The sequence below is a fragment of the Oncorhynchus gorbuscha genome, linkage group LG13, assembly GCF_021184085.1.
Source record: "Oncorhynchus gorbuscha isolate QuinsamMale2020 ecotype Even-year linkage group LG13, OgorEven_v1.0, whole genome shotgun sequence".
Taxonomy (NCBI): domain Eukaryota; kingdom Metazoa; phylum Chordata; class Actinopteri; order Salmoniformes; family Salmonidae; genus Oncorhynchus; species Oncorhynchus gorbuscha.
Window position 1 is genome coordinate 45,393,276 of NC_060185.1, and position 27,233 is coordinate 45,420,508.

A 27,233-nucleotide genomic window follows, 5' to 3' on the forward strand; every position below is an offset into this window, starting at 1 on the left:
TGTTTCTATTTGTCTTTCTTACTTCGTTTTATATTTGAGTCTTTTTTTAAATTATATTTTTATTTGTGTTTTTTCTTACCTCGTTTTTATATTTATGAGTCTTATTTTATATATATCTATCTATTTGTGTTCCAAATATCTGAATAAAAATGAGTTAGTGCAGCATGGTGTTGGGGGAGGGGGGAGGTTAGTTTATTTTTAATGCTTTCAGACGATTAATCACATTTAAAAAGAATAGTGGACCAAAATTACGAAAAGTTAACTCGAGTCAATGAATTAACTGACAGGCCTACTATAAAATAATGACATTAAAAAAGTTAGGAGTGTGTGAAACAAGTGACAATTTATTTAGGATTTATTTTTGTCTTTTTTTTTTGTCTATGAAAATCAAATAAAATCACAACCATAACAAGAACACTGTAAGAATATAGACCGTTTTACCTTTGCACCGAGTTGATGCATATGTGCAGTTCATCTTTGCAGTTCTAGCTCTTTAAATAGCAAACCATTCAACTTTATAGTGAGTGTACTTGAGTTCCTCTGATGAAAAAGCTAACTTTGGAATAGCTTTTAGTTTGTGCTGCAATGCAAGGCCTTTTGTAGACACATTCGGGTCTGAGAAACCACAGTGGGACAATAAAGTAAATGAAGCCTGAACAAATACCTATCTAGAAGGAACCAAATGATGATAGCATCCTATTTAGACTGATTTGTGTCAATCCTCAGGATCCTCAGTCCTTTGTCCAGTCTTATAGGCCTACTGTGCAAGACCTCTTGCAGCTTCTTCAATGGGACTACTTTTTCTCCCCAGCAAAGAGTTGAATCTTCCATTCTCTCAAACAGCAACTGTGCCAATATAAGTCTTAAAAATGGTCGGTCACCAAAAAAAAGGAAGAAAGATCCTTCCCCTCTCTCTGAAATGTAACACAGACTATCAGGGAATAAAAACCCAGCCACTCATACACAAACAGGAATAATATAGCCTTTTCTATTTGTGAATAGCTGTGAGCACTCAACATAGCAGAGTGAAACATCTCTCAAACTGAAGAAATACTTGTAATACTCTGTCCATTCCAGCAGGGGGAAGTGTAGTCTCTCAGTGTGCATTGCTGCTGTCCCTGAAAGCAAGAGAGTGATGGTGGTGGTGGGGCGGTGATGTAGTCGAGTAGCTGCCAGGTCATCGTTCATCACTCAAACTTGCGCAGGTGGTTGTACATGGACTGGACATAGGTAAAGACGCACATGGGGTCAGGCTTGCGCCCCATCACCATCATATCGTCCACCTCGATGAGCCGGTCACAGCCCGCCTTCTCCCTGGATCAGACAGAGAGCACAGTACAAGTCAGGAGGAGTCTAGGCCTATCTATGTCATTCCTTAGTCAACGGGGCTGATAGGTCATTAGCCTGATCCCAGATCTGTTTGAACTGTTTTCCCAACTCATATCTATGGTCAATCGATGTTGTTGGCAAGACAGCACAAACAGACCCAGGACCAGACTAATAGATCACATGGAACAATGTGGACTAATTAAGAAATAAGTCCCGAGGGGGTGTGGTATACGTCCAATATACCATGGCTAAGGGTTGTTCTAAACACGACACAATGTGGAGTGCCTGGACACAGCCCTTAGCCGTGGTATATTGGCCATATACCACAAACCCCTGAGGTGCCTTATTACTATTATAAACTCTTTACCAAAGTAATTAGAGCAGTAAGAATAAGTGTTTTGTCATACCCGTGGTACACGGTCTGATATACCAAGGCTGCCAGCCAATCAGCATTCAGGGCTCGAACCACCCAGTTTATAATTTGTGGCATAGTACAGAAGCTCATGTGTTAGAACTATCTCTGTATGTGGTTGGATGCACACACGGTTTTGATCTTTATTTTGTCTGTGCTCTGGATGTATCCATGTGTCAGGAGGAGTTTGGGAGGCTGTGTTGCAGCAGTGGTGTTCTTAGTAGTGAGGTCAGGCTGGAGGAATGTGAGAGGAGAGGATGGAAGCAGACCAGAGGGAAAGGAAGAGGCGGTTACTGCGGGGACCCGGGGAGAGGAGAGGGTATTCTCTGGCAGCGGCTGCCTCGCTGGCGTAACGTGTGGGCTACAGACACTCTTCACCAAGATGCAACAGGAACATTGTAAGATCATCTCAGTGGTACAACGTTTTATGTATCAACACCATTTATGCTATTTCTATTTGTATGGTGGCCAGGGACACTGTGAGTCTATGTATTTACGCAGGTAACTTGAGGAGAGCGACATTGGAAGTGCAAACGAATAGGCGGATACTACTCTAGTCTACATAATGAATAGATGACAGGAGTGCATGGAGAAGTTAAGCCATTTCTCAGCACATAATGCTGAGATACACTATACAGGATGTATGGATAACTTTGTTACAATGTAAAAGTCACTTACTCCGCTGTTCCGAAGGCCAGCTCAAAGTTGTGTTTGCGGTCGACAGGCGTCAGCACGTTGTAGTCAAACTCAGTGGGGAAGAAGGAATGGACCAGGGCACAGAAGGCCATGCCGTCACTCCAACTGGACGAGAAGTTCTGGATGTCTATGTTCTGGGGACGGAGAGACAGAGCTAGGAGTGTGTGGTTGCGCGTGCGTGCGCGTGGGCGTGTGTGTCTGGACTGTAAAATGTCTCTGAGTGTGCGTGGTGTATTTGCACGACCAGACATACGAGAAAGACCTATAAAGATGATTGGCTACCTATTCTAACTTTATGAAATGATCTCTCCCAGGTTTCTCTGTCGGTCCCATTGTCATAACTGGGGAAACAGAAGAGGTCTGCTGAATGGTTCTCTATCCTCAATTCCTCTCCCTGCGTTCCTTTCTCTCCAATTGGACATGCTTTCAGAACTGTGTCATTTCACTTTTTTTGGTGTCCTTAGACTAGCCTATAAAAGCCTCAGCGTGTCAGTGGGAAAATCCAGCTTGTCATGTTTGTCGAACGCCAGGCGAGTCTCTAGTTTGAGTGTGAGGAGGAGCAGCCTGCGGGAAGCGGCCGGTGCTGCTTGCTGGGCCGGCCTTGGCCCATGACAGCTCTCTGTTTAACCAGAGCCACATGGACAGACTGGCACAGCTGCTGCTACAGAGTGAAGCCAACAGCCCTAGCGCTGAGCCGTAACTGAAACACTCATGCATGCACAGACAAGGATATGCATGCTCACACACAGACACATATACGCATGCACAGACAAGGATATGCATGCTCACACACAGACACATACGCATGCACAGACAAGGATATGCATGCTCACACACAGACACATACGCATGCACAGACAAGGATATGCATGCTCACACACAGACACATACGCATGCACAGACAAGGATATGCATGCTCACACACAGACACATATACGCATGCACAGACAAGGATATGCATGCTCACACACAGACACATACGCATGCACAGACAAGGATATGCATGCTCACACACAGACACATACGCATGCACAGACAAGGATATGCATGCTCACACACAGACACATATACGCATGCACAGACAAGGATATGCATGCTCACACACAGACACATATACGCATGCACAGACAAGGATATGCATGCTCACACACAGACACATATACGCATGCACAGACAAGGATATGCATGCTCACACACAGACACATATACGCATGCACAGACAAGGATATGCATGCTCACACACAGACACATATACGCATGCACAGACAAGGATATGCATGCTCACACAGACACATATACGCATGCACAGACAAGGATATGCATGCTCACACACAGACACATATACGCATGCACACACACACATGCACACGCACAAATGCACACACAAACATTCAATATAATACAATAATACGCTAAGTTCAGTATGCAGCATAACCATGGCAAGGTGCATCTCATTAGCACATTAACGCTCCGCTACATGCTAATGGTTTAAGCCATGGAGGAACTAGGGGAGTCATTTCACTACCCTGTTCAGGAACTAGCAAAAACGACACAGACTGCTCCTGTGTAGTGGGTCCATTTCAGGTGAACAGATGACAGTTCCATATTCATTATCTTTGTTCCTGGCTGCTATAGAGCTGTGTTCATAATGGGTGGACCTGATCCTAGATCAGCCTCTAGTCTGAGGTGGTTTGTGAATACGGCCCAGGACTCTGCTCCGGTGTGTAGCCGTGTTCTGTCACCACGGTCTCACCTGGTATCCTATGGTTTTGGAACGGCACCACTCCAGAAGAATCTGCTTGATGCTGCTGGCACTGGACACACCAAAGCTCTGAGAACGCTTCAGCTTGGGCTTGGAGTCCATGGGCTTGGGCCTACTGAGAGGATCAGGGACAGGGGTCAACACGATGAGCCAGCAAACATGACAGACGTCGTGTCCCCATTCGCTCTTGTCTCTCCCCAAGTGTACACAAGCACACTGCCTTTGGTTAGGCGGTGGTTTTCCACCATTGTTAAATCCCCTATGAGAGAGTGTGCAAGTGTAGAGAATTGTAATGCAACCCGAAGTATGAGTTTTATTTTGTATTTAATAGTTATTATGGATCCCCATTAGTTCCTGCCTTGGCAGCAGCTACTCTGCCTGGGGTCCAGGAAAATAAAGGCAGTTCATACAATTTTCAAAACATTCCAATACATTCACAGATTTCACAACACACTGTGTGCCCTCGGGCCCCTACTCTACTACCACATATCTACGGTGCAAAATCCATGTGTCTGTGCCTATGTTCGTGTTGCTTCACAGTCTCCGCTGTTCCATAATGTGTCTTTTTATCTGTTTTTTCAATCTAATTTGACCGCTTGCGTCAGTTACTTGATGTGGAATGGAGTTCCATTTAGTCATGGCTCTATGTAGTACTGTGCGAGTTAAGAATTACCCAGACGAAAGGAGGGATAATATAAGGGAAAAGGAGAGGACCTATCAGTTTAGGGACGGATGGCATGGAAAGAGAAATGATGGTGAGAGGAGAGAGGTTGCTACCTGCTGGCTTCAGAATCCAGCCTTTCAAAGATGGACCGGCGGGCCTGAGCTCCAAGGTTGCGCGGCAACGTCTGTGACCTCACCAGCTCCCGCCTCCGCTCCACTCCCCTTCCAAAAGGCAGGTCCCCGCCCGCATCTTCCACCCTGCGGGTCAGAGAACGGAGGAGTGTCACACATCAACTTGGGCCACAATGGGGCCACAATGAGGCCATTCGAAATGGCAAGTGGCTTCTGGCATGTGGGTTAAAGCATGGACTATCTCACTTCTCTAGGACTGAGTAAAGAATAGTTCACTCACCCGTCTGTGTTGTGTTGGATGAGGCCAGAGTAAGTCACTGACTTCGGGGGAGCAGACAAGGACTTTTCTGCAAATGACAAATCAAAGAAAAGAGAAGGAAACTGTGGGAATAAAACATGGTGTGAGTCTGGTTAGTTCCAGTTCTAGAAACAGGCCCGAGTTGATAGATCCCTCTTACCTGACAGTCGTGGAGAGCCCAGACCTCGGCTGAGACTGGGGGTCCATGTCTTCATAGACGACACTGAACAACAAAAGGACAAAGAGTGCAACAAATCAAAGGATATTAATGCTTACGGAGCAGAAGAACCATAGAAAGATATGAAAGTCGAGAGTTCAAATATTTGGTCTGGACAGCTTTTAGCTAATGTCTGGTCCCTCTTACCTGGTTGAATTGGGGATTCTTGGATGGCTTGAGGCTGGTTGTTGGCAGTATGCTCTGATACAGGCGAGGGCTTAGAGCGTACGGGACTGGCGGGAGACTCGCACTTCATAACTGAGGGGTCAGCCGTTTTGGTTGTGGCGGTGATGGGTAGGTGTGGCATCCGCATGGCAACAGGGGCCGTGCTTTCATGAGGGACGTTGTTATTGGCTGGCGAGCTCGTTCCATGTGCCACTGTCGAGTTTTCTGATTGGACAAGCATTGAGAAATTAAATCCCCTCATACAGTACATGGACGGTGTGTATGGTTGTATTTCTACTGCAGCTGGGATGGGAGAGAATAGAACAGGCATTACCTGGGGTAGTAAAGTGTCCATTCTCCAGTCCAGGGGATACAAGGTCTGGATCCACCTCTATCGGCTCCTCACGTTCAATACTCTACAGGGAACAGAGAGAACCACATGAACACCCCACCCCACAGTGCTCAGGTGTCACAATATCTTCAACAACAGTCTTTTGAAGACAGGCCCTTTAAACATATGAATATCTCTCGGATGACATAATATGCATGTTATCTGAGACATCATCAGATCAAGTCATTTCAGAGTGCAGACATGTTTCAACTTCCCATTAATGGCATCCATTTTCTCCGTTTTTATCTCATTGACCGTGTTACTACCACGCCACATCTATGACTTTCATTAGTAAGTGACTGGGGCTCAGTACACTGTGTGCCAGACTAACCAGCCAATCCACAGAGGAGCCTTTCAGGAAGACAACCAGGAAGTGACCGAGGGCTGTGTGATTTGTCTGTGGAGGATGTGTCACGTATCTGCCTGGTTCCTTCTTGCTCTTTCTCTCTCTCACACATACTCACACATACTCACACATACTCACACATACTCACACATGCAATACAAGTTATTGTATACAGTTATTGTCAAAGAAATTGTACATTCCTCCCAGTGAAAATAAAGTCAGTAATTGAGCTGTAGGGGAGAGAGGAGCCAGGTGACCTCAGCAGAGAGGAATGCTGCTGCTGGGTTGTGTGTGTGTGCGTGCGTGCGTGTGTGTGTGTTACAGCATTAGGAGGGCCGATGGGAGCAGAGAGCTGGGAACAGCTGGCTGTCCCACTGGGAGAAGGTGATAAGGGGGAGACAAATTTCCCCCGCTCAACCATGGAAGCCCCTGAGCCCCAATCAACCCTGATGCTCTGGCTGAAACTCAAAGCTCCTCCTGTCATGGTGTGTCCCAGCCATGGAAACTTTCTGTACTAAGTCACACTTCTCCTCTTGTCTGAATGAGCCACCAGACACGTGTGTGAGACTGTGGTGCTCTGGGCCTGAAGATAAAAGTAGGTCAATCTTTTCGGGTATAAAGGATCGAACGTAGAGTGTACCACCGGCAATGTTGAATCTGATCTCAGATCTCAGAAATAGTTCTGCAGCTAAACTGTATTGAGAACGGAGGGAAGGCACCTTTCAAATCATCTCTATTGTGTTTGTGCATTTCAGATCATCTTAAAACAGTGTGGAGCTCAACCCAGTGTGTTCAGTCAGATCTGCTGTCATGAGCTGCCCAGATACAATGCTATATTAAAGAGGATGACCCGGAATCAAAGCAAACCCCACAGTGCAACACCAACACTCGCTCCCATGCACGCACACGCACAGGCAGGAGCACACAAAAGCCCCTTTATCCGCTTTCCTGGAACAACAAATCCCCCAACCCTGAGAGTGCGTCATCGAATTATCAGTGGAGAACTATAAAATATTAGGAGGAAATCGTGAAATTAAGTAGAAAATGTGGAAAAGCCCTCAGTCTGCTACACAGACTCACGAGAGAGAGAGGGGGGGGTCAGTCTTAGCCTGCAGGGCTGAATGAAAGATGAAACCCCCTGTCCTGTGTGTTTAGTTTCTATATTTGTGTTGTTTTAGAAGCAGTGTTGCTGGGCACACACCAATGTAGCCATTCTAGGAGCCTCTACTCTCTCTTCTCCCTAGTGAGGCACACCTGACCTGAGAGAGGATCTCTACCTTAGAATCTCCCCATTCCGCCCTACTCAGCAGGACTGTAACCCCACCTTTAAACACTACAATACATCTGCATCTCTCTCTCTCTCTCTCTCTCTCTCTCTCTCTCTCTCTCTCTCTCTCTCTCTCTCTCTCTCTCTCTCTCTCTCTCTCTCTCTCTCTCTCTCTCCTCTCTCTCCCTCCCTCCCTCCCTCCCCCTCCCTCCCTCCCTCCCTCCCCCTTACGTGCTTCAGCACAGTACAGACACAAAGCATCAGGGCCAACACAGCATTCAAAGGAATGAAACTAATATAGGCTGTGGTGGTAGAGTGGGGTAGAGTGGGGTAGAGTGGGGTAGAGTGGGGTAGAGTGGGACAGTGGGTTCTTCCAGGCACATGGCTATTTCATATGGGTTTAACTATCACTGCTGTCCCATGTGACCTTGGCTAAAAATGCCATGGGTGGGAATTTTTCCTACCTGGCAACGTGCCATAGAAATGTTGATGTGCAAACACCAGATAATCTAAGTGGATTGTTATATCGCGAGTCTTGCAGTTTTCGATGAAGTTTCAATGAAGGGGTGCAGCGTGTTACAAGGCTGACATGCCATGTAACACGCGTTAGCCAGGTGAAGTCCAGTCGGGACGGAGTTGGAGATGAGGCGGTTGATTTTGAGACGATTAGATGAGAGGATATTCAAGCCTGTTTCCCGGGATGACATTTGACATTCTTGGAACATTGAGTGGTTGTGGAATGGAACGTGAAAACAATGGAGGCATGCTGTGAGAGAACACTGGGCCTGGGGAGTTGAGTGGGGGGTATGACAGAATGTTGGGCACAGAAACAGAGATAGACAGCTCTTATGGACAACAACACCACCCTGCCATACAACGAGCCTCACTAGTACAACTTTTCCCCATTTTCCACTGATCACATACGAATCCTTTGTTCTTTGAACGCTTCACAACATCGCTGTCTCAGTCACCATTTCCACACAAAAAAAAAACACACAAGCAAACACAAGAGAAGGAAATATCTGCTATGCTATTGTAGTCTACGGTAAACAGCATGCAAACACATGCTTTCAATGTACCATCACGATGATTTAATAAGACAATTAGAGGGATAGAAATATATGGTGTCTAAAAGGAACAGTACTCATTCAGGCGTGTACAATACATGATCACATATTTAACTTTAACTCCGCAACCCCTTCTGAAATCAAGTGAAAAACCCGCACGCACGCACACACGCACGCACACACACACACACACACACACACGCACGCACACACACACACACACACACACACACACACACACACACACACACACACACACACACACACACACACACACACACACACACACACACACACACACACACACACACACACACACACACACACACACACACACACACACACAGTTATAAAGGTCTTTGCTCTGTAATTTGCACACAGGAACAGGGAAATCCTCACGGAGGGAGAGACACATTAAAAAAAACACCTGTTCCTCAAAAGACCCACAAAGCCTGCAATTTAGCAGGGAGACCCAGGCCGGCGCCTTGGTCCTACAGAAATGGAGGGGGCCCTTTGAACACTTTCTTTACATCACCTGACTACGGGGGGCCCCTGCCTTATCTGATGGGGGTGTGTGGGAGCTAGGCTGTTTGGCCGAGCACGCACACACATGTGCGCAAGCACTCACACACAGGCCCTTGTATTAAATTCACTGGGCACGCATACCCTTTCTCCTCTACTCCCCCTCTACACCTGCTTCAGGATCACTCCTCTGTTACTGGGGTTTTCCAGGGTTTCAGTCACAAGGCAGGGACCATAAAATGCTGTCAAAGGTTAAGAATAGATATATTAAAATTTCACTGACATACAGATAAGACAACCTTATGTTCCCGGCTGGATGTCACGGAAGACCATGTACCACTGAGAATATGTGACCACATTCTGCATTATTTACATTTGCAGTGAGAGAGTGGGATGATGACTTGAGCAGCCTTCTTTGACACACTGTCTGTCCTGTCCTGTCTGTCCCCCTCTCCGTCTCTCCTGTCCGGTCTGTCCCCCTCTCTGTCTCTCCTGTCCTGTCTGTCCCCCTCTCCGTCTCTCCTGTCCGGTCTGTCCCCCTCTCCGTCTCTCCTGTCCGGTCTGTCCCCCTCTCCGTCTCTCCTGTCCTGTCTGTCCCCCTCTCCGTCTCTCCTGTCCTGTCTGTCCCCCTCTCCGTCTCTCCTGTCCTGTCTGTCTCCTCTCCGTCTCTCCTGTCCGGTCTGTCCCCCTCTCCGTCTCTCCTGTCCGGTATGTCCCCCTCTCCGTCTCTCCTGTACTGTCTGTCCCCCTCTCCGTCTCTCCTGTCCGGTCTGTCCCCCTTTCCGTCTCTCCTGTCCGGTCTGTCCCCCTCTCCGTCTCTCCTGTCCGGTCTGTCCCCCTCTACGTCTCTCCTGTCCGGTCTGTCCCCCTCTCCGTCTCTCCTGTCCGGTCTGTCCCCCTCTCCGTCTCTCCTGTCCGGTCTGTCCCACTCTCCGTCTCTCCTGTCCGGTCTGTCCCCCTCTCCGTCTCTCCTGTCCTGTCTGTCCCCCTCTCCGTCTCTCCTGTCCGGTCTGTCCCCCTCTACGTCTCTCCTGTCCGGTCTGTCCCCCTCTCCGTCTCTCCTGTCCGGTCTGTCCCCCTCTCCGTCTCTCCTGTCCGGTCTGTCCCCCTTTCCGTCTCTCCTGTCCTGTCTGTCCCCCTCTCCGTCTCTCCTGTCCGGTCTGTCCCCCTCTCCGTCTCTCCTGTCGGTCTGTCCCCCTCTCTGTCTCTCCTGTCCGGTCTGTCCCCCTCTCCGTCTCTCCTGTCCTGTCTGTCCCCCTCTCCGTCTCTCCTGCTGGCTATGGAACGGTCAGGGGGTCAGAAATAAAGTTTAAACTGCTCTGGGGTAGGGGGACGGGGAGGGAGGGTGTGAGGGAAGGGAGATGGGACCGTCTCCCGACTCCCCAGGACAGCACAGCAGTTGGCACCTAAGAACTCTGACATCTCCAAGATCTGAGAGGTTTAGTAGTCTGCTCTCGGGTTACAAGGCACCAGCTGTGGAAGACATGGGTATACCAGCCTCCCAACACCAAAACAAATCAATAAAACCTGGTGATATAATACGGCTGTCTGATGATTCAATCAGTTAAGTTAGAGGTGATAGGACACATGCTCCGATCTGACGCTTACCCTCTCTAGTCCATACAGTGTGGCTGCATGAAAAGCGTGGAGTCAAACCACCGCACAAGTCTAATACAACCCCCTAATTCGTACTATACATTTGCTGTTCTTGTCTGTCTGTTTGGAAAATGTCAAATGTAGAGGGCCCAGGGCCCTCTAGAACGATGAACGTAGAGGGCGGTGAGGTCGTCCACTAAACAGTGAATTATTAACCTGTAACCACGGCGATGGAAATACAGGGCATTGTATGGAAGTAATTAGGAGAGCCAGGGGCAGCCTTGGAGGGGAGCGGCCAGCCAGCCAAGCCCGGCTCGCATGCCTCTCTCAATCCCCCTTCACCCCTGACCCTGGCCTCTCTCTCTTTCACTCTCCTGTTCAAGCTCTCTCTTGCTCAATCTCTCTCTCGCTCAATCTCTCTCTTGCTCAAGCTCTCTCTTGCTCAAGCTCTCTCTCGCTCAATCTCTCTCTCGCTCAAGCTCTCTCTTGCTCAAGCTCTCTCTCGCTCAATCTCTCTCTCGTTCAAGCTCTCTCTTGCTCAAGCTCTCTCTCGCTCAATCTCTCTCTCGCTCAAGCTCTCTCTTGCTCAAGCTCTCTCTCGCTCAATCTCTCTCTCGTTCAAGCTCTCTCTCGCTCAAGCTCTCTCTTGTTCAAGCTCTCTCTTGCTCAATCTCTCTCTCGCTCAAGCTCTCTCTCATTCAAGCTCTCTCTCGCTCAATCTCTCTCGCTCTCTCTCTCTCCCTCTCTCTCTCCCTCCCTGGGTCTGTCTCTCAGGCTGAGCTCCACTGTATTAATAGCCATGCTGAGGGGTTTGTGCCAGGAATCTGGATCCCTGGGCTGGATGGGTGGATGGCCTGGCCCAGGCAGGGGACACACAGACAGGCAGAGAATAAAAGACCCTGCTCCATTGTGGGAAAGCTATGAATTTGGGAGGGGAGTCTCTGTGGCTGTGCTGGAAATGTGAAGCGTATTTATCATGGGGATAAACACAGACGCACACAAGCACGCACACACACAGGCTTGAACGCACACAGACAACACACGCACGCACGTACACACTCACACTCACACACACAAGTGCTCTTGAAAGACTTGTGATGGGAACTTCCAACTCTGGCACGTAAAGTAGAAAGCATACACCGGTCTAATTAAGTTCCCAAGACATTGTCTGAGAATGTGACCATTTTAATAGGGAAAAGAAGCTGAGTTGGAGCTGTTTGATGTTGCTGAGTTGCTCCCATCATGTTTCTCGCTTTTAAAGGGCCCGAGTGGAGAGATCTGGTGTTGGGGGCAAGAAGGGGTCAATGATGCCATGCCGGGCAAGATCACATCTCTGAATCTCTGAGAAACAGATGATTACCCAATGTTGGCCACAGTGGAAGGGGAGGACGGCTCATAATAATGGCTGGAATGGAGTAAATGGAATGGCATCAAACACATGGAAACCAGGCGTTTGATGTATTTGATACCATTCCACTCATTCCACACCAGCTATTACCACGAGCTCATCCTCCCCAATTAAGTTGCCACCAACCTCCTGTGGTGGGCCAAAGATCCGCATCAGGAGAGGAGTGTGAGGTCAAGATGCATTCCTCTGGGCACCACGGAAGAGAATAGCTTGTCTGGTGGGATAGATGAGGACGGAGGACAGAGAAGCAGGTGGAGCTGATCTGACTCCTGAGGTGTGTGTTGGACCATCCACTAGAGTGATGAAAACAACGGAGAGCTCACATTTGCACTGTGTGCGCGTGTGTGTGTGGGGAGAGGGAGGGGTTGTGTGTACGTGCGTGTATGCATGCTTGCACAACTTACGCGTGTGTGTGCCACAGGAGGTTGGTGGCACCTTAATTGTGGAGGATGGGTTTGTGGTGATGGCTGGAGCGAAATGGGTGGAATGGTATCAAATACGTCAAACACGCGCTTTCCATTTTGTTTGATGCCATTCCAGTCGCTCCGTTCCGGCTGTTATTATGAGCCGTCCTCCCCTCAGCAGCCTCCATTGCTGGGTGCATACAGTGGCAAGAAAGAGTATGTGAACCATTTAGAATTACCTGGAGTTCTGCATAAATTGGTCATAAAATTGGATCTAATCTTCATCTAAGTCACAACAATAGACAAACACAGTCTGCTTAAACTAATAAAACACAAACAAATATAGGTTTTCATGTCTTTATTGAACACACCGTGTAAACATTCACAATGCAGGGTGGGAAAAGTATGTGAACCCTTGGATTTAATAACTGGTTGACCCTCCTTTGGCAGCATTAACCTCAACCAAATGTCTGTAGTTGCGGATCAGACCTGCACAACGGTCAGGAGGAATTTTGGACCATTCCTCTTTACAAAACTGTTCAGCAATATGCTTGGGATGTCTGGTGTGAACCGCTCTCTTGGGATCATGCTACAGCATTTCAATCGGGTTGAGGTCAGGACTCTGACTGGGCCACTCCACAAGGCGTTTTTTGTTCTGCTGAAGCCATTCTGTTGTTGATTTACTTCTGTGTTTTGGGTCTTTGTCCTGTTGCATCACCCAACTTCTGTTGAGCTTCAATTGCCGGACAGTTTGCCTGACACGGAACCCGAACCGGCTACGTGCGTGTGCCATCGTGCATCAATTTAACGCAATCATGACACGCAGGTTAAAATATCAAAACAAACTCTGAACCAATTGCATTAATTTGGGGACAGGTTGAAAAACATTGAACATTTATGGCAATTTAGCTTGCACTTGCTAGCTAATTTGTCCTATTTAGCTAGCTTGCGGTTGCTAGCTAATTTGTCCTGGGATATAAACATTACAACGATGACCGGCAACACAGTTCGTCTTTCAATCACCCACGTGGGTATAACCAATGAGGAGATGGCACGTGGGTACCTGCTTCTATAAACCATTGAGGAGATGGGAGAGGCAGGACTTGCAGTGCGATCTGCGGCACAAATAGAACTGACTTCTATTTTAAGCCTTGGCAACGCAGATGCTCGTTGACACGCACGAGTGTTGTGCGTGCAATAATTGAATAAGCGAACAAGCGAGCGGTGTAGTCAGCCTGTTACATACTCCAGCAAAATGTCTTGATAAACTTGGGAATTCATTTTTCCGTTGATGATAGCAAGCTGTCCAGGCCCTGAAGCAGCAAAGCAGCCCCAAACCATGATGCTCCCTCCACCATACTTTACAGTGGGATGAGGTTTTGATGTTGGTGTGCTGTGCCTTTTTTTCTCCACACATAGTGTTGTGTGTAGTTTAGTTTCATCTGTCCACAGAATATTTTGCCAGTAGCGCTGTGGAACATCCAGATGCTCTTTTGCGAACTTCAGACGTGCAGCAATGTTTTTTTTGGACAGCAGTGGCTTCTTCCGTGGTGTCCTCCCATGAACACTATTCTTGTTTAGTGTTTTACGTATCATAGACTCGTCAACAGAGACGTTAGCATATTCCAGTCTTTAGCTGACACTCTAAGATCTTAACACTCTCTTCTTAACCCCATTGAACATTCTGCGCTGTGCTCTTGCAGTCATCTTTGCAGGATGGCCAATCCTAGGGAGAGTAGCAACAGTGCTGAACTTTCTCCATTTCTACACAATTTGTCTTACTGTGGACTGTTGAACGTCAAAGCTTTTAGACATACTTTTATAACCCTTTACAGCTTTATGCAACTCAACAATTCTTAATATTGGGTCTTCTGAGATCTCTTTTATTCGAGGCATGGTTCACATCAGACTAGGCTTCTTGTGAATAGCAAACAAAAATGTTGTGAGTGTTTTTTATAGGGCAGGGCAGTTCTAACCAACATCTCCAATCTCATCTCAATGATTGTACTCCAGGTTAGCTGACTCCTGACTCCAATTAGCTTTTGGAGAAGTTGTTAGCCTAGGGGTTCACATAGTTTTCCTAACCTACACTGTGAATGTTTAAACGATGTATTCAATATAGACAATTTGTGTGTCATTAGTTTAAGCAGACTGTGTTTGTCTGTTGTTGTGACTTAGATGAAGATCAGATCTCATTTTATAACCAATTTATCCAGAAATCCAGATCATTCCAAACGGTTCATATACTTTGTCTTACCACTGTACGTGCACACCGCGAGCCAATGATCACAAATAGTAATCTGGCTTGGAGCAGAATGAGTACTTTCCCCCCACTCATACAGTCTATCCATCAGACTATACTAGACCGTGACGAACACGCACCCACGGCACTGCAACGTAAGCCGAGCAGTCTGTTAGTAAATTGCCTGTTTGAGCAGCAGTGCAGAAGACAGAGGTTAAGTAATGTTAACAGTGCGAGTCGGGGTCCTGTGTGTGTGTGTGTGTGTGTGTGAGAGGGATTTTACGTGTGGCAGTGACAGGGAGGATTGGTTGTCAGCTGTCAGCTGATTTTAGGGTTCTTGATAATAGGATTTTAGTCCTCTCTGCTTGTACTCTATATCAGTATGTGTTTGTATGTGTGAGGTGTGTGTCTGTGTTTGCTCACAGTGACAGTGTGAGCGTGCTCTGACGGAGTTTCCACTGATAACACCTCACACACACACATCTTATCCCCCCACCCCTCCCCTCCTGTCGGTTCACATGGCCTGGAGATGCCTCAGTCTGAGAGAAGACACACACACACACAGCCCACATGACACAACCCAGCCCAGGGCAGTGACAGGGCAGGGACCTAAGGATTCACATTGTGGTCCTGTGTTATGTAGTTGTGTTACATTAACTGTCAAAGATAACATTGTGACCTGGGTGGAATCTATCTAGTTCGTCTTATAACAGGGCACAGCCACTCTCTCTTCAATTTGAGTACACTGAGGAACGCAGCGAACGTGAGGTTTGAGGCGTGCAGGTGTGGTCTGTCTGAGAAAGCATGCCTGTGTGGGAATTCTTGTCATGCAGGTGAATGAGGACCCAAAAGCGACTTGGCGAAAACAGAGTCTTTAATCCAGTAAAGTAAAATACAATCAAAAAAACACAACTTTCACTCGAAATGACGAGAACCGACTGGAGACTCGATCTTGAACAGCAGGTTGCCTCGGGAAGGCACTTGAACCAAACAGACTCAGACACCTGCTCACCACGCAGCATCTGAGGGAAACACGACACGACAGGGCGATACACAAACACAGCACGGTGAATTCTAGACAAGGATCCGACAGGGCAGGAACGGAAAACAAGGAGAGAAATAGGGACTCTAATCAGGGAAAAGGATCGGGAACAGGTGTGGGAAGACTAAATGATTGATTAGGGGAATAGGAACAGCTGGGAGCAGGAACGGAACGATAGAGAGAAGAGAGAGCGGGAGAGTGAGAGAGGGAGGGGGAGAGAGAGGGATAGAAAGAGGGAAAGAACCTAATAAGACCAGCAGAGGGAAACGAATAGAAGGGGAAGCACAGGGACAAGACATGATAATCAATGACAAAACATGACAGTACCCCCCACTCACCGAGCGCCTCCTGGCGCACTCGAGGAGGAATCCTGGCGGCAACGGAGGAAATCATCAATGAGTGAACGGTCCAGCACGTCCCGAGACGGAACCCAACTCCTCTCCTCAGGACCGTAACCCTCCCAATCCACTAAGTATTGGTGACCCCGTCCCGAGAACGCATGTCCATGATCTTATGTACCTTGTAAATAGGTGCGCTCTCGACAAGGACGGGAGGGGGAGGGAAGACGAACGGGGGTGCGAAGAAAGGGCTTGACACAGGAGACATGGAAGACAGGATGGACGCGACGAAGATGTCGCGGAAGAAGCAGTCGCACAGCGACAGGATTGACGACCTGGGAGACACGGAACGGACCAATGAACCATGGAGTCAACTTACGAGAAGCTGTCGTAAGAGGAAGGTTGCGAGTGGAAAGCCACACTCTCTGGCCGCAACAATACCTTGGACTCTTAATCCTGCGTTTATTGGCGGCTCTCACAGTCTGTGCCCTGTAACGGCAAAGTGCAGACCTCACCCTCCTCCAGGTGCGCTCACAACGTTGGACAAACGCTGAGCGGAGGGAACGCTGGACTCGGCAAGCTGGGATGAGAACAGAGGAGGCTGGTAACCCAGACTACTCTGAAACGGAGATAACCCGGTAGCAGACGAAGGAAGCGAGTTGTGAGCGTATTCTGCCCAGGGGAGCTGTTCTGCCCAAGACGCAGGGTTTCTGAAAGAAAGGCTGCGTAGTATGCGACCAATCGTCTGATTGGCCCTCTCTGCTTGACCGTTAGACTGGGGATGAAACCCGGAAGAGAGACTGACGGACGCACCAATCAAACGACAGAACTCCCTCCAAAACTGTGACGTGAATTGCGGGCCTCTGTCTGAAACGGCGTCTAACGGGAGGCCATGAATTCTGAACACATTCTCGATAATGATTTGTGCCGTCTCCTTAGCGGAAGGAAGTTTAGCGAGGGGAATGAAATGTGCCGCCTTAGAGAACCTATCGACAACCGTAAGAATCACAGTCTTCCCCGCAGACAAAGGCAGACCGGTAATGAAGTCTAGGGCGATGTGAGACCATGGTCGAGAAGGAATGGGGAGCGGTCTGAGACGACCGGCAGGAGGAGAGTTACCCGACTTAGTCTGCGCGCAGTCCGAACAAGCAGCCACGAAACGGCGCGTGTCACGCTCCTGAGTCGGCCACCAAAAGCGCTGGCGAATAGACGCAAGAGTGCCTCGAACACCGGGATGACCAGCTAACTTGGCAGAGTGAGCCCACTGAAGAACAGCCAGACGAGTGGAAACAGGAACGAAAAGGAGGTTACTAGGACAAGCGCGCGGCGACGCAGTGTGCGTGAGTGCTTGCTTAACCTGTCTTTCAATTCCCAGACTGTTAACCCGACAACACGCCCATAAGGAAGAATCCCCTCGGGATCAGTAGAAGCCACAGAAGAACTAAACAGACGGGATAAGGCATCAGGCTTGGTGTTCTTGCTACCCGGACGGTAAGAAATCACAAACTCGAAACGAGCGAAAAACAACGCCCAACGAGCTTGACGGGCATTAAGTCGTTTGGCAGAACGGATGTACTCAAGGTTCTTATGGTCTGTCCAAACGACAAAAGGAACGGTCGCCCCTCCAACCACTGTCGCCATTCGCCTAGGGCTAAGCGGATGGCGAGCAGTTCACGGTTACCCACATCATAGTTGCGCTCAGATGGCGACAGGCGATGAGAAAAATAAGCGCAAGGATGAACCTTATCGTCAGACTGGAAGCGCTGGGATAGAATGGCTCCCACGCCTACCTCTGAAGCGCCAACCTCGACAATGAATTGTCTAGTGACGTCAGGAGTAACGAGGATAGGAGCGGACGTAAAACGTTCTTTTAGAAGATCAAAAGCTCCCTGGGCGGAACCGGACCACTTAAAACACGTCTTGACAGAGGTAAGAGCTGTGAGAGGGGCAGCAACTTGACCGAAATTACGAATGAAACGCCGATAGAAATTAGCGAAACCTAAAAAGCGCTGCAACTCGACACGTGACCTTGGAACGGGCCAATCACTGACAGCTTGGACCTTAGCGGAATCCATCTGAATGCCTTCAGCGGAAATAACGGAACCGAGAAAAGTAACGGAGGAGACATGAAAAGAGCACTTCTCAGCCTTTACGTAGAGACAATTCTCTAAAAGGCGCTGTAGAACACGTCGAACGTGCTGAACATGAATCTCGAGTGACGGTGAAAAAATCAGGATATCGTCAAGATAGACAAAAACAAAGATGTTCAGCATGTCTCTCAGAACATCATTAACTAATGCCTGAAAAACAGCTGGCGCATTGGCGAGACCAAACGGCAGAACCCGGTACTCAAAATGCCCTAACGGAGTGTTAAACGCCGTTTTCCACTCGTCCCCCTCTCTGATGCGCACGAGATGGTAAGCGTTACGAAGGTCCAACTTAGTCAAGCACCTGGCTCCCTGCAGAATCTCGAAGGCTGATGACATAAGGGGAAGCGGATAACGATTCTTAACCGTTATGTCATTCAGCCCTCGATAATCCACGCAGGGGCGCAGAGTACCGTCCTTCTTCTTAACAAAAAGAACCCCGCCCCGGCCGGAGAGGAAGAAGGCACTATGGTACCGGCGTCAAGAGACACAGATAAATAATCCTCGAGAGCCTTACGTTCGGGAGCCGACAGAGAGTATAGTCTACCCCGAGGAGGAGTGGTCCCCGGAAGGAGATCAATACTACAATCATACGACCGGTGAGGAGGAAGGGAGTTGGCTCTGGACCGACTGAAGACCGTGCGCAGATCATGATATTCCTCCGGCACTCCTGTCAAATCGCCAGGTTCCTCCTGAGAAGTAGGGACAGAAGAAACGGGAGGGATGGCAGACATTAAACACTTCACATGACAAGAAACGTTCCAGGATAGGATAGAATTACTAGACCAATTAATAGAAGGATTATGACATACTAGCCAGGGATGACCCAAAACAACAGGTGTAAAAGGTGAACGAAAAATCAAAAAAGAAATAGTCTCACTGTGGTTACCAGATACTGTGAGGGTTAAAGGTAGTGTCTCAAATCTGATACTGGGAAGATGACTACCATCTAAGGCGAACATGGGCGTAGGCTTCTCTAACTCTCTGAAAGGAATGTCATGTTTCCGAACCCATGCTTCGTCCATGAAACAACCCTCAGCCCCAGAGTCTATCAAGGCACTGCATGTAGCACCCGAACCGGTCCAGCGTAGATGGACCGACAAAGTAGTACAGGATTTTGATGGAGAGACTTGAGTAGTTGCGCTCACCTGTAGCCCTCCGCTTACTGATGAGCTCTGGCTTTTACTGGACATGAATTAACAAAATGTCCAGCAACTCCGCAATAGAGGCACAGGCGGTTGGTGATCCTCCGTTCCCTCTCCTTAGTCGAGATGCGAATCCCTCCCAGCTGCATGGGCTCAGTCTCTGAGCCAGAGGAGGGAGATGGTTGCGATGCGGAGCAGGGAAACACCGTTGATGCGAGCTCTCTTCCACGAGCCCGGTGACGAAGATCTACCCGTCGTTCTATGCGGATGGCGAGAGCAATCAAAGAGTCCACATCTGAAGGAACCTCCCGGGAGAGAATCTCATCCTTAACCACTGCGTGGAGTCCCTCCAGAAAACGAGCGAGCAGCGCCGGCTCGTTCCACTCACTAGAGGCAGCAAGAGTGCGAAACTCAATAGAGTAATCCGTTATGGATCGATCACCTTGGCATAGGGAAGCCAGGGCCCTAGAAGCCTCCCTACCAAAAACTGAACGGTCAAAAACCCGAATCATCTCCTCTTTAAAGTTCTGGTATTTGTTAGAGCAATCAGCCCTTGCCTCCCAGATAGCTGTGCCCCACTCTCGAGCCCGGCCAGTAAGGAGTGAAATGACGTAAGCAACCCGAGCTCTCTCTCTAGAGTATGTGTTGGGTTGGAGAGAGAACACAATCTCACACTGGGTGAGAAAGGAGCGGCACTCAGTGGGCTGCCCGGAGTAGCAAGGTGGGTTATTAACCCTAGGTTCTGGAGGCTCGGCAGGCCAGGAAGTAACAGGTGGCACGAGACGAAGACTCTGGAACTGTCCAGAGAGGTCGGAAACCTGAGCGGCTAGGTTATCCACGGCATGGCGAGCAGCAGACAATTCCTGCTCGTGTCTGCCGAGCATGGCTCCTTGGATCTCGACGGCAGTGTTACGAGCGTCTGTAGTCGCTGGGTCCATTCCTTGGTCGGATCCTTCTGTCATGCAGGTGAATGAGGACCCAAAAGCGACTTGGCGAAAACAGAGTCTTTAATCCAGTAAAGTAAAATACAATCAAAAAAACACAACTTTCACTCGAAATGACGAGAACCGACTGGAGACTCGATCTTGAACAGCAGGTTGCCTCGGGAAGGCACTTGAACCAAACAGACTCAGACACCTGCTCACCACGCAGCATCTGAGGGAAACACGACACGACAGGGCGATACACAAACACAGCACGGTGAATTCTAGACAAGGATCCGACAGGGCAGGAACGGAAAACAAGGAGAGAAATAGGGACTCTAATCAGGGAAAAGGATCGGGAACAGGTGTGGGAAGACTAAATGATTGATTAGGGGAATAGGAACAGCTGGGAGCAGGAACGGAACGATAGAGAGAAGAGAGAGCGGGAGAGTGAGAGAGGGAGGGGGAGAGAGAGGGATAGAAAGAGGGAAAGAACCTAATAAGACCAGCAGAGGGAAACGAATAGAAGGGGAAGCACAGGGACAAGACATGATAATCAATGACAAAACATGACAATTCTACCGCATGCTACAAGGGAACAGATGTGAAGAGGAGGTCTGTGAGAGGAGGGAATGGGGGAGTGGAAGAGGGGGCCCTGACTCACTCCTGAAGCCCAGAGAAGGCGTGTGGAGTCTGGGGATGGCTGGGTCTTGTGTGACCCTCTCCTCTAATCCCCTCCTCAGTCAATGTACTTCAAATGAGGTAGAATGTCGACACAATAGTCCTTTGAGACCACAGCTATGTTGGAGTAATTGGCAACAGGCAGCATTGTGTGACTCCTCGGCAGAGACCGGACAGACTGACTGACGTAGGTGGCCGTGGAGGATGAGAAGGAGGACGGAGGAGGAGGAAGAGGAGAAGGAAAGGAGGGGGAGGAATAGGGAAAAGTAGGGAGGAGGAGGTTGGAGGAAGAGGAGGAGGAGGAGGAGGAGAAGGAGGGGGGGGTAGGAGGTGTAGGATGGGGGAGGAGGAGGATTCCTGTCAAGGGAGTTTTTCCTAGCCACCGTGCTTCTACACCTGCATTGCTTGCTGTTTGGGGTTTTAGGCTGGGTTTCTGAACAGCACTTTGAGATATCAGCTGATGTAAGAAGGGCTCTATAAATACATTTGATTTGAGTATCAAAAAGCCCAGTGAAACCCACTGCCTGTCCTCCTCAGGCTCTGGGAGAGCTGGTGTGTGCTAGAAGGGACTGAGGGGAACTTGTGATGAACTGTGCTCAGCCAAGTAAGACTCAATAAAAACAGGGCCCAGTTAGGACCAGAGGGCTCTATAGAGGCTCTGCACATGAGAGAGAGAGAGAGAGAGAGAGAGAGAGAGAGAGAGAGAGAGAGAGAGAGAGAGAGAGAGAGAGAGAGAGAGAGAGAGAGAGAGAGAGAGAGAGAGAGAGAGAAAGAGAGAGATAAAGAGAGAGAGAGAAAGAGAGAGAAAGAGAGAGAGAGAGAGACTCATATCTGCATCAGAGTGTCAGGTGTCCCAGGCACAGTCGAGCACAGGTGGAGATGTACTGTAAGCAACCCTATAGTGAAAGTGCAGACCCAGGGCAGGCCCGCACACATCCCAATTGGCTGTGCTCTTTCAGTACGGTGACGCTTAACTCCAGGGCTGCAAAACCATCTTCAGATGTGCCTGGAGGTCCCCAGCATAATCAGCTACCTCCCTCAGACCTGCTGAAACAGCCCCATCTGACTTTATGAGGTCAGCATACAGTCTCTGTACAGTCTCTCTCTATCTCTCGTTGGCTGTGTCTCGACTTGACAGTTCATGTAGATTTTGTATTCTGGTCATGGAGTTCTGGTCATGGAGTTCTGGTCATGAAGTTCTGGTCATGGAGTTCTGGTCATGAAGTTCTGGTCATGGAGTTCTGGTCATGGAGTTCTGGTCATGAAGTTCTGGTCATGGAGTTCTGGTCATGAAGTTCTGGTCATGAAGTTCTGGTCATGGAGTTCTGGTCATGAAGTTCTGGTCATGGAGTTCTGGTCATGAAGTTCTGGTCATGAAGTTCTGGTCATGGAGTTCTGGTCATGAAGTTCTGGTCATGGAGTTCTGGTCATGGAGTTCTGGTCATGAAGTTCTGGTCATGGAGTTCTGGTCATGAAGTTCTGGTCATGAAGTTCTGGTAATTGAGTTCTGGTCATGGAGTTCTGGTCATGAAGTTCTGGTCATGGAGTTCTGGTCATGAAGTTCTGGTAATTGAGTTCTGGTCATGGAGTTCTGGTCATGGAGTTCTGGTCATGGAAATCCGAACACGTCTAGGCCTACATTTAAATGTGTCTATGTCCGGATTCCCTTTTCCCGCACTATATTTAAATGTAGTATGCATTCTGCAAACGGTGGAACAGGCTAAATCTGATAACACAACGACAACAACTTGATGGCGGTAGCCAACTACAGAAGCTAACTAGCCAGCTAACCTCTGAAACTAACCAGCAAGCTATCTAGCAAAGCTAGAGCGTTTGCTAACATGTTAGCATAACTCTTGCCAAGCCATTTTTCCCCCTTTTAAATAAGCTAGCTAGCTAGCATTTATGAGGTCAGCAAACCCGTTCCTCACACACTAGGAATGTATTTCATCCAACGTTTAGTGAAAAACGTTGCCTTTCACTCCCATAACACACTTTTTCTAGAGACTTGTGGTCAGAGAGCTGATGACGTCGCCCACTGTATGCGCTTTGGTAGCCTGATTGCATCCACAAACAATCAGTCCCTGACCACCTCCTGATTGAACACAATCAGGCCACAAAGCGAACTTTGTGCGTCTACACTTGTCTTTTCAATGTGATCTTCGTACTCTGATAGCAGAAGTCCGATGTAAGTGTCAAGTGTAGACATGGCCATTGAGGCTGAAAGGTGTAGATGTGGCAGTAAGGGAAATCTGAATAGGATAGCGTTTCCCTGTTCCCGGATTAGATTCGATTTACACACACAAGCACACACACACCAATGAATAGATTTGCGTTGGATCAATAGATGAGGAACTCACATTAGTTTTCTACAGTATTATGATCCAATCTCTGTCTGGTTGTTCGGAAATTTGGAGAATGTGGAGAAAAAAGTTTTGGCTACGAAAAGGGGATCTCCAGCAATGTATTATGAGAAACAAAGGACTTCTGTTTCATACTAACCGACATATTTACATCAGATAAGAATCCTCAGATGCTTTACAACATACTTTGTTAAGATGAGGCGTATGACATCACTCATTTGCATACGTGTTTTTGGGTTTGTGTGTGTGTGTGTGCACCTGCGTATGTGTGTGTGTGCGTTTGTTGCGTCTATGGCTGTGTGTGAGCAGTCACAGTTAACAGTCAACATCCGTGCCAGACTATCAAGGGTCAGTTTGCTACAGAAAGCAGCTGTGAGTTTACAACCAAATACACAGCAAAGGATCTCAGTGTTGAGAGGAAAGACTGAGAATCAAATAAAGTGACAATCGGAATTATAGACCTTATGAAAGATGAAAGTAACCGTTGTAGTTTCCATAGCAGCGTAGCCATAAGGGCCTTGTGTTGGGATACAGTCAAGAGAAACCTCTGGTCTTTTCAAACAGACAGTACTGTGGTTTACAATACACCAAGAACTGAGATGAGATGATAACCTCATCGACAAGTGTCAAACTGTACTGGACCTTAGAACTGACCAACTACCACAGCATTAGCTTCTCATCAGCTGTACCAAAGTACACGTGTTTGTCTTTCAGTCCCTCGCTTGTTAGTCAAATGTCCCAATGACAGTCCGGATAGAGATAAGTAAGAAACAATGTACTGTGTTTATATTTGTTACTGGTAAACCTGAAGAACATGATTGAATCCATTCTAAAATGTTGCGCAAGCTGTGGTGCCACTCAACAAAGAGTATAGTGGGAGAAGATTCATGAGCAACAAGTTGTCAGCAACATGACAGCAGCTGTGGTGTAAAAGTGCTTAAGTAAAAATAGTTGAATGTACTACTTAAGTCGTTTTTGGGGGGTATCTGTATTTTACAGGCATTTTTTACAACTTTTACATTTACTTCACTTACATCCCTGAAGAAAATAATGTACTTTCTACTCCTTACATTTTCCCCGACACCCAAAAGTACTCGTTACATTTTGAATGCTTAGCGGGTCAGGAAAATGGTCTAATTCACACAGATATCAAGAGAACTTGGTCGTGCCTACTGGCACTGATCTGGCGGGACTCACTAAACACAAACGCTTCGTTTGTAATTGATGTCTGAGTGTTGGAGCGTGCCCCATAGCTATCCGTAAATGTAAAAAACAAGACAACACTTGGTTCGCTTAAGGCATTTTCAATTATTTATATTTTTACTTAAGTGTATTTAAAACCAAATACTTTTAGACAAGTAGGATTTTACTGGGTAAATTTCACTTACTTACTTGAGTAAGTTTGTATTAAGGTATCTTCACTTTTACTCAAGTATGACAATTGAGTACTTTTTCCAGCACTGGATAGCAGTATATGAGTGCAAAAGAACCATTCACCGCAGAGAGAGAAAAAGGGAGAGAGAGAGAAAGAGAGACTCTTCACATGATCTATCACACTCAGGAAAGAGTGGTCCAATGCCAGGAGAACAGCTTCTTTCTCAGACTGCAGAGGCTGGACGGACATTAAAATAAGCAATTACTTCTCCCAAAAATGTTCAGCGATAGGAAATGATCCTGATTGCTTTCATCTGGTATCTACTCTGCTCACGTGTCTAAATATTAAGTTGAATATGACCCGAGTTTCCCCACCGCTGTGAAAGCTCTGACATCATCCCTGTGACATGTTCAAGAAAGTCTATTCAACCCCCATATCATGATTTAGTTCAGACACACTCTGGATGAATCATTGCACAATCTTGACAGTCTCTCAGATCCACATACAGTCACCATCACAGAATCAAATAAAACACTTTCATTTATCCCTGACCAAGATGGCTGCCATTCTCATCCCCTTCTAGAGTTTTGGAGGTTCATGACATAGTCTACTGCTCTAATGTATCTATGTTCGCCATGACCCCAACCCAGTCTCCCCACTGTATAAGGCTACTCACGTTAGTCTTGCTGGACACAGCGAAGGTAGCTCGGCTGGAGAAGCGGGCGGCAGTGGGGCTGGAGGCTGAGCCCGAGGCTGACCCGGTCATTGCTCCCATGCTGGGGCCACCAGCAGGGCTGGTAGGGGAGGTGGAGGGGGACCGGGGGCTCGCCCTCTCCTGGCTGCTGCTGTATGTCTGGGCCTGGATGGATGCTAGCTGGTGCTGGTGGTGGTTGTTGTTGTTGTTTGTCATCAGGGCGCCTCTGTCGCACACTGTCCCAGTGAGGAGCTCTACCTGTCGGGTAAGGGCCTCCAACTGGCTCCGGAGCTGCCGGTTCTCCTGCTGCAGCTGCACCACAGCCCGGCCTAGGGGGCCCTCGCTGGGGTGGGCTGTCGCCTCCTCCAGACGACGCTCCACACCCTGCTTGAAGGCGCTCATGTCCACGTGGATCTCACACACGGCATCTCTCAGTGTGGCCTCGTAGCGGGCGAGCGCAGCGCACACCGTCTCGCCCTTCGGAGAGGAGCCCTCTCCCTCGGCTGTCAGAGGACCTGTGTCCATCTCTGCTCCACTGCCTCCAGTCCCTGTGTTCCTCACTGGGTCTTCTCTGCTATCACTGGGTCTTCTCTGCTCTCACTGGGGCTTCTCTGCTCTCACTGGGTCTTCTCTGCTCTCACTAGGTCTTCTCTGCTCTCACTGTGTCTTTCTCTGCTCTCACTGGGTCTTCTCTGCTCTGTCTGGGGCTGCTCCTTCCACACTACTCCTCCTGTCTGAGTGTCTCAGACACATCCACTTTGAATGGAGATTTGGGAGAAGTCAGTCTTGTCAGCTGCAGCCGAACCTTTCAGATCCCATCTGTCCCAGGAAATCCCTCAGGGTGTCCTCTATCCTGCAGAGTGAAAGCACACTTTTACAAGCCTGCTCCGAATGACAGTACTGAGGTCTATCGAAAAGCAAACATGACAGACTCTAAAATAAGTGAAGTGAATCAGTAGATAAGTAAAATGACAATCTGTGTTGAAGCCAGGCATGTGACAAGGCTGTTGTGAATTAAACCAGTGAGGTAATTGTAACTTAGTTTCAGCGAGTGTACAGTGTGTGTGTGTGTGTGTGTGTGTGTGTGTGTGTGTGTGTGTGTGTGTGTGTGTGTGTGTGTGTGTGTGTGTGTGTGTGTGTGTGTGTGTGTGTGTGTGTGTGTGTGTGTGTGTGTGTGTGTGTGTGTGTGTGTGTGTGTGTGTCAGAGAGAGAGACAGAGAGAGATAGTAGGAACCCATACCTAAGTTCACCTCTGGAGCTCCGGTATAGTATTCCCCCTCAGCGCTGGACAGCTATGAGTGTCTGCTCTGCTCTGCCCGGCACACTGCTTTAAAACACTCCTCTCTCTCACACACTCACTCAGGTTAATCTCCTTCTTCTCTACTGGTCAGGGGGAGGGAGCAGGGATACAGTGGGAGAGAGAGAGAGAGAGAGAGAGAGAGAGAGAGAGAGAGAGAGAGAGAGAGAGAGAGAGAGAGGCAGGCTAGATTTCCTCATTAGTTCAATTCAATTCAAAGGGCCTTCTTGGCATGGGAAACACATGTTTACATTGCCATAGCAAGTGAAATAGATAATAAACAGAAGTTAAATAAACAATAAATAATTGAC

The 27,233-nt window shown here is 48.2% G+C and overlaps 1 protein-coding gene across 1 annotated transcript; it reads right to left on the reverse strand.

The window, feature by feature from the left end:
* Nucleotides 1–317: 317 nt before the first annotated feature.
* Nucleotides 318–27,004, reverse strand: LOC123993977 (smoothelin-like protein 2). The gene is made up of 10 exons (XM_046296463.1): nucleotides 26,866–27,004; nucleotides 25,608–26,478; nucleotides 6,009–6,090; nucleotides 5,657–5,899; nucleotides 5,453–5,515; nucleotides 5,275–5,341; nucleotides 4,977–5,120; nucleotides 4,191–4,314; nucleotides 2,420–2,571; nucleotides 318–1,314 (listed from the first exon to the last, which is right to left on the reverse strand). The coding sequence occupies exons 2-10, from the start codon at nucleotides 26,148–26,150 to the stop codon at nucleotides 1,188–1,190; spliced, it is 1,545 nt and encodes a 514-aa protein (XP_046152419.1). The 5' UTR covers nucleotides 26,151–26,478; nucleotides 26,866–27,004; the 3' UTR covers nucleotides 318–1,187.
* Between the last annotated feature and the right edge of the window lie 229 nt (nucleotides 27,005–27,233).